General features: G+C 49.5%; 1 protein-coding gene across 3 annotated transcripts in view; it reads left to right on the forward strand.

Moving 5' to 3' along the window:
* PPP1R12B (protein phosphatase 1 regulatory subunit 12B) overlaps nucleotides 1-7,463 on the forward strand; it is a 205,877-nt gene extending 198,414 nt beyond the window's left edge. For all 3 annotated transcript variants that reach the window (XM_040985445.1, XM_040985447.1, XM_040985451.1), the window contains one exon: nucleotides 2,499-7,463. In XM_040985445.1, coding sequence (XP_040841379.1) covers nucleotides 2,499-2,585 — 87 coding nt within the window. In that variant the 3' untranslated portion in view covers nucleotides 2,586-7,463. The remainder of the gene's footprint in view (nucleotides 1-2,498) is intronic.

Consider the following 7,463-nt stretch of genomic DNA (forward strand, 5'->3'; position numbering starts at 1 on the left):
AAGGCAGAGTTACTGTTATGTATCTAAAGTAACCTGACATTAAACTGTGGATGCATTGGAAATTTAGAAGCTGAAATGCAGAGAGTGGAAATGATGAAACTCTGTCAAACCTCATACCTGTGTCATGCTTTCACATATGTTCTTATTTAACCCTCCTTTCACTCCAAAGATACGTCAGATCACGTCATTCATTTCCTCCTCTGTCTTTTGAAAGAGAGGTCTATGAGGCTTCCCCGCCTTGGTTTCTACATGCCATTTCTTGCTCTTGTGACACTCCCTGCAGATGTCTGTAGTAGCTTGTTGCAGCTGCAAAATTGCCTTCCAGTTGTTGTTTTTTTTTTTTTTAACCAAGAAATTGAGTTCTCAATGTGGAAATGAATCACCAAAGCTCAATAGATTACTTGTACATTTATAGGGAAACGCAGCCCAGCTATGATTTGATGAGCTGCAGAGCAGTGAAATGTAACCCTTTGCCTGATGTAGCTTCTTCCCACCTGTGGATTCCTATTATGGGGATGTGGCTCTCCAAGATACACTGATACCCAGCACGGGACATCAGAAAGCAGATGGCAAAGTGAGGCATCAGGATGCCACCTCAGCTGGCCTTTCCTGATAATCTCAGGAAATGCATCTATAAGCCTCGCTTCCGGTTGGCAAGGCTGGCAGGCTGGAGGCATGCAAGCACACAGCCAGAGTGCCATGAGTGAGGTGGAGATAGGAGAGACCAGGTCAAAGCCCTAGAGCTTGGTCAAGATGCTCTCGGATCCGAGCTCCCTGCGGCACGTGTGCGGCTCTCTGGCTTGCCTTTCAGCGGTGGGAGGAGGAAAGCACAGTGCCCAGGTCAGACTCCTCCCACGGGCCACACCTGGTCTCTGCCTTGAGAGGCAACAGCTCTGGGGGGCTGGTGTTCTTTACTAGCTGCAGAAATAAGTACACAGAGAAGTTGAGCAATTTGCATAAATTAATACAGGTCATTGATCACAAGGGCAATCCTAGAATTTAATTTCTCATTTCATTTCCCACCCCACGCCACCTCACTTATCATGCAAATGAACTGTGGACTTGGGCACGCCTGGGCTCAGTGTTAGAGTTGCCATTCAATAGCTGGGTGCCTTGGACCAGTTATAAAATTATGCTTTGCCTCATTTGGATTACTAAGGATAGCAACCATGCCATACAGACTCATAGGTCACAGTGAGACCCTTGGGCATGGTACCTTCCATGTTTTATAATCTGTAATATCTTCCTTTGATACAAATTATTTGCATATCTGATGCAAGCACACATGTATACTTGCATAATATAGCATGCCTCTTCCTTGAGAGATTGAGGAAACAAAAATCATATTCCTTAAGGTACACTTAGCCAGAGCCAGTGCCAAACCATTGTAACCTCTAAGTCCAGACCACTCTTTTTTGGAGGCCTTGCCTGCTACAAGGCTCCTGTGGGTTTATATGGCCAGTCAATCAAAGGACATCCGTATTGATCAGACACAGATTTCTGTAGTCTTCCTGGTAAAAATTAACCTACCCACTAACCTAAACCTCTCTTGCTACCAGCAGGCCCACACATAAACTGTACCCTTATCAACATGTCATTGGGATTTTTCCTGATTACCTGATCACATAATAAAAAAACAAATGTCCAGGCTAGATCTTGAAGGTATTGTTTTTCCCTTGCTTAACAAGTTGGACAACACTGTGTGTTCCAAGATGACAGAACTGATAGAATTGAATTTCCACTCCTTCCATTTCCCCTGTAAGCTTCTGTTTCCTAGCATTATAACACCATCCCCCAGAACTGCTGAGAAAGCTTGTCAGGGAGCTTTGGGAAGAATTAAATAAGTCAAGTGTTCCTTGTGCTTCGCAGCGCAGTGACCCTGTGTGCAAGGTCCTTGGTTTGGTGGTTGAAAGTGGATATGTGTCATATGCCCAGGGATAATTTGGGTGGATTATTTCCACTGAAGAAATAATCAGGAGAAGGACCCTTCAGTCATCCAGGCACAGGGCAGGGCAGCTGAGTTCTGCACCCCAGGCTGGCATTCCTTTTTTGATGGGACGTGATTCAGTGTCCTCCTTTGACTCCTGTGTTTGACTCTACCCTCTCTCTGTCCCTGAATTCTTTCCCACGTCTTCACCAGCCATCTTTGGCCACCTTCCCAATTTCTCTGGACTAGAGGTGAGTCCAAAGACAGGAACCATTAAAAATAGTTACTGATTCAATAAAATGAAAAGGTACACAGAGTACAGTGTGGAGCTCACATACCAAGAAATAGGATGTTCCTGCCAAGTACACCAGATCAAAAGATGAGGTGGTAAAGTTCCCTAAATGTAAACAGACTCGGTAAGTATGGAGATTCGGGGTCTCTGTCATCATCACCGGGAGGAGGGCGAGGACAGTTGTGACACAGGCTCCCAGGGCTGGCCTGGCCTGGTCAGGGCGGGGAGAGGAGACTGGCCTACCAGGCTCTAACACACCTTTCCCTGCGCCCCCTGCAGGTGTTAACAGAACTGAAATCCGACAACCAGAGGCTGAAAGACGAAAACGGTGCCCTCATTAGAGTCATCAGCAAACTGTCGAAATAGACACGGGCCCAGCTACAGAAAGACGGGATTGCCTTGGCGGCCCAGGCCCCTCACTTCCAGCCATCGCCTTCCAACCAAAGGAAGTGAATGTTTTGGTGGAAGGACCTGCTTGGGTCACCTCCTCTGCACTGTACATTCTCTGCACTCAGAATGCCCTGCTCCTCCCACGCCCTCACTTGCAGTTGTATGAGTTTGAATTGAAGCATGTTTGTGATCATGTGAGCCATCTGGAGAAGGCCTTGGGGGAGGACCTCCAGCCAGCTGTGGACCCCCAGCTTCTTGCTGCTCAGCCGTTGTGGTTCACACTGGATTTGGTCCAAACACTTAGGGCTTCTCCACAACCCAGCGGCCTCTGATGCAGGTGAGTCCTGTGGTGGCCAGGCCAGGATGCTGTCTGGGGCACAAGGAGACACAACAGGATGCGCCCTCAGGCTGTGTGTGCTGAGTCCAAGGTCATGGTGGCTCTGCATTGAGGCTCTATTCCTCACCTCTCAGGAACTGGCTGATTTTTTTCTGTCTACAACCAAGTAATATCCCAAGCCAGTCTTAACCCCTTCGCCACTTCCTTTCTTTTCTTTCCTGTTACTCTTTCTTCTGCCTCTGCTCCCTTCCCCTGACCCCCTGGTGGAGAAGCCAAAACACAGCACCGGACCTCAGTTGTTTGGAGCTGTTACAGGAAAGCGTTAAGGTGGAGACTAGAAGATCACCATACTGGTGTCTTGGTGGCACCACCAGCCCCTGTCCCCCAAATCCCAGACCACAGCCCAAGTGTCAGCCCACTGTTCTCATTTCCCCCAACAAAATTATTTTATTTATAAGAAACCTGGACTGTCAGTCCTCACTTCCGCCTTGCCTCCCTTTGGCCTTCTTTCCCCATTCACTCTGGCAGCTTCCCCGAGTGATAAATGAAGTCACTGCAAAGAGGCACGAAGGGCAGGGAGGGTGCACTGCCGCAGGTGGACTAGAGTGGAGTGGGCCGGGAAGATAAGCCTGTGAAAGTAGGGTAGCTGATGGCACTAGGAACATTGTGACAAAGAAGACAGCTTATGCTGGGCTGAGAATGGTTGTGAATTTTATTACTTCTAGTGATTGGATTTAGGAAAGAGGTGTTTGCTTCCTTGGAAGCCAAGAGGAACAGTGACAGCTTCCTAGAAATGGAATAGTTTCAACCCAGGGATGAGGATCATGGCATTTTAGAGTGGAGAGGCCCAGAAGCCTTTGGTTCGATTTTCTATTGTTGTGTACCAGGGACCCCTGTGGTCAGTCAGCTGCTGGGGTCTGGGCACCAATTACCATAAGGTTGAGCAACTCAAACCACTGGTTTCTCCTAACGGGAGCAGAAGTCTGCCTGTGGTTCTTTCTGTTGTCTGGATCTGCCCTTGGGAGCTCTTCATTGTCCCGGCCCTCACAGCATGGCCACACTGTCATGCCTGTCACATCTTGGCCAAGCTCCCCTTTTAGAATATGCCCAGAGCTGGACAGAATACACCATCAGTTCAGCACAAAATGAATCCATTCATTCTTGATGATGGTCCGTTATTAATATGTAACATCTTTGCCTTTTCTAAGAGTTGTATCCCTTGAATCATAGTCAGTGTGCAGGCCATTTAAGTCCTCATCTTTTAGGGTTGCCAGTGATCTTTGGTGCTTAGAGTGACCTAGTCTCTCAACATATACTACCTCCGCTTGTTTACTGCTTACCTGAGAGTAGCATTGCAATTCCCCACACACACCCCACAGCCTTGGAAACGTTACGTGCAGTTAAAGCCCAAAGCTGTAGTTCAAAATCCCAATTTCAGAATAGGAGCTCTGACAAAGCCCCATGTTTACAGCATGCAAAATTCTCACTTCCATCTCCACCTGTTTTCTAAGAAAAGCTACTCTTAGCCTTGGAACATTGGGTTTCATGGGAGCACCATACGCTTGGTCTTCATGGAAGGCTCAACCCTCCCACTCAGCATTTTCTTCATTCTAGGAAGAGGAAGAGGAAACGACCACAGGAGTTTCCTAGTGGATTCCAGCACGTCTTGGATACAGGGGAAGAAAGGATAGCAACTTCTCTCTCAGGAAAAAGTAAAAGATATTAGGGAAACATTGGAACCCTCCCCCAGTCCACAGTCCCAGAAATGAAGTTAGAAAGTTCCCTCAGGTCTGTGTGTGCCTTCCAGATACCAGAGGAAGGTTCTGAAAACTCTTAGGCCAGTGTTAACACCACTGCTGCTTCATGCTTATTCCAAGTTTTTCTTGTGACAAGATTTGCAAGCTTTTTAATCTCAGGAGTGCTATATTCTATAGGCAGGAACTGATGAAAACAAAATGCATCCTAGGTCATTTCATGCACTTTTTCTTATGCAATGGATAAACTCTGAGTTCTCATCTTTGTCCAGAGAGAAAAATGCCGTTTCTCCCCGGACACAGTGACTGGAAGGCCCGGAAGGCAGTGGATACAGAGCTTGTTGCTGCCAGCTGTGCTCTGGCTTTGGCATCTGAGCTGCTTGGCCAGTCATCTGCTATTGGTCTTGTCAGTGGCCACAGCCCCAGCCCCCCATCATCGGCTGCTAGTTTGAATACTCCTGGGTGCCCCAGAAAGCTCCAGCTGGCGGGGTAGCACAGGCGTGGCCCACACGTGTGGGGCTGCAGTCTGTCACTTGGTCTTGTGTGGTCTGTGGGAATGGGGATGCTCGTACTCAGCAGAGCTTCACACCCTCTGTCCTCATGAACTTGGTATTTTTCAATATCCGGACCACTCCTTTGGGAATAGCAATTTGGCCATTCCAGAGAGCACCGGAGAATGCTGGCCCCAGCTCTGCCCCAGCCCTAGCGGGAGGGCCTGAGCTCAGCAGTTGACGGCGCAACCATGCCCTGGCTCTCCTGGGCCAGGTTCATCTGACAGTTCCTGTCTTGCTCTATCCTACTGTGGGTGTCTGGTGCTTTTCTGGCCCTCCCCAAGTTTCTGTCCCTGCCCCACCCTGTGTTTAGAGAGACCTGGATGCAGTCGCTGGCGAGGCAGCACGTCTGTGGCAGCATTTTTCCCGCTCTCCCCTGCGCCAAACAAAATGTGTGCTGACTGGACAGTGAGTGCTCAGAAAGAAGGTGACTACAACCCCACGTCATGGCCCAGTGCCCCAGCGCAGCACCCACTACTGGCTGTTTCTCCACCAGGGACATTTGTTTAAGCTAGAGATGAGGGAAGAAGAGACTCTCAGGGCTGGGCATTTGTTCAACCTCTGCATTTCTGGTGCCTTCGCAGCCTCTCCTGGCTGCAAAGACTGGACACAGTCAGAGAAAGCCAGTGTCTCAGCCCTAACCCCGCGGGCAGGAGCCTGTCCTGACGGAGCTATAGAAGAGCAGGCTAGCGAAAATGCCACTAGCTACATAGCTGTTGGCCTGCTCTGCTCCTCAGGCGGGAGAGCCTGGGGTTGTTCCCCAGTTCTGCTGCAGAGTGCACAGGCTGCCCTGCAGCTTCCTGCTGGGGCCACCCTGCGGGACCCCAGGTCCTCCTACAGCCCAAGAGGAGAGGCACCTGCGGCCCTGCTCAGGCCAGTTATAACTACAGTCAGAGTAGTTACAGGAGGGAAAGCGGGGCCCAGGCTCACCCCTCAAACACGGTGCGTCCCTCTGACCCATTGATAAGGCGCTCTGAGGACAGGTGAGGCCTGCTCATGGCTGTGTGACCCTGGGCAAGAGCATCTCTCAAGTCACCTTTGGTCTAAAATTCTGTGACTTACTCGTTCCTAGGGAAGATCTGTTCATCTCTTGAACTTGGAATTCCTGCTTCAAAATTCTTTTCTAAACTAAAAAATACAAGAGTTAATAATTCCTGTTTTCATATGGATTCAAACTGTTTCACCTCAGCATGTCAAGGTTGGCTTCTCATCCTTGTTGGCAAGTGAATTTCATACTGCGGGTAACTGAGTGTGACTGCCTTCCCTTCTAATGGTTTAGTAAGAATATTCAAACCTGTGGAGGTGGCAGTGGAGCTCACAGGGAAGTGTATGGGAAACAGCTTGTTGCAGGCAGCCTTCGGACAAATGGTTTTAATAGGAAATAGAGCCCTCTGCATTCTCTAATGGGATCTACCGTGGCCCCTAACACCCAAGCAGTAGACTAATTGCATTTCTACTTAGCACCAGCAGGCCCACAGTCTTGAACTCCCTGCCAGCAGCAGGAGAATTTCCCTCAGTAAAAACCTCACTCATTAATTCCGCTGAGCAGCTCCTCTGGACTCGAGGGCTCTGGTGCTGTTGCAGTCTTCGGTTAAAAAGCAGGTGTGCAGAGGAGGCTGCCAAAGCAGCAGGCATTTGCCAACCACAGTCCACTGTGTCAAAAGCCCCCTTGGGAGCAGTGCAAAGGGGTGGAGGCTCTGGGCTGTGTCCTGTGATGAGAGGAAGGCAGACATGTAGGCTTTGAGTGCAGAGCAGAGTGGAGACTACAAACCCTGGCAGGGAGGGGTCTCCCAGAGGCAAATGTGGGCAGTGGAAATGAGTGTTGTGCCACTGGTGACTTGGCTGAGTGGAGGTTTAAATGAGCTGCCCTGAAGGGTATTGACACTGTTTGGGAACAGTAGACCCTGTCAGGGACAACTGTTGACCGCCTGCGTCCTGATTGGATGGGAAGTAGATCAAATTCCTGGCAGCCCAGGAGCTGACACTGTTCCAGCTGCTAGGAAACACGGTGATCCCTGTGGCATACCAAGAAAAGGCGTGTTCACCTCTCCTCCAAGATTGGTGGTGGAGGGCTTACAGCCAGGTCCCCAAGACCCTCCTTGGGGAGAGCTGGTGAGATGTGGGTGTGTCTGAAAATAGCATTGCTGATGCATGTTCTGATTTGGCCGAAGAAGTTAGCAGTTGGCGGGTTATTCGTGCCTCTAGCCTATGT

The sequence above is a fragment of the Ochotona curzoniae genome, unplaced genomic scaffold (assembly GCF_017591425.1).
Source record: "Ochotona curzoniae isolate NIBS_2020 unplaced genomic scaffold, NIBS_Ocur_1.0 contig_430, whole genome shotgun sequence".
NCBI lineage: Eukaryota > Metazoa > Chordata > Mammalia > Lagomorpha > Ochotonidae > Ochotona > Ochotona curzoniae.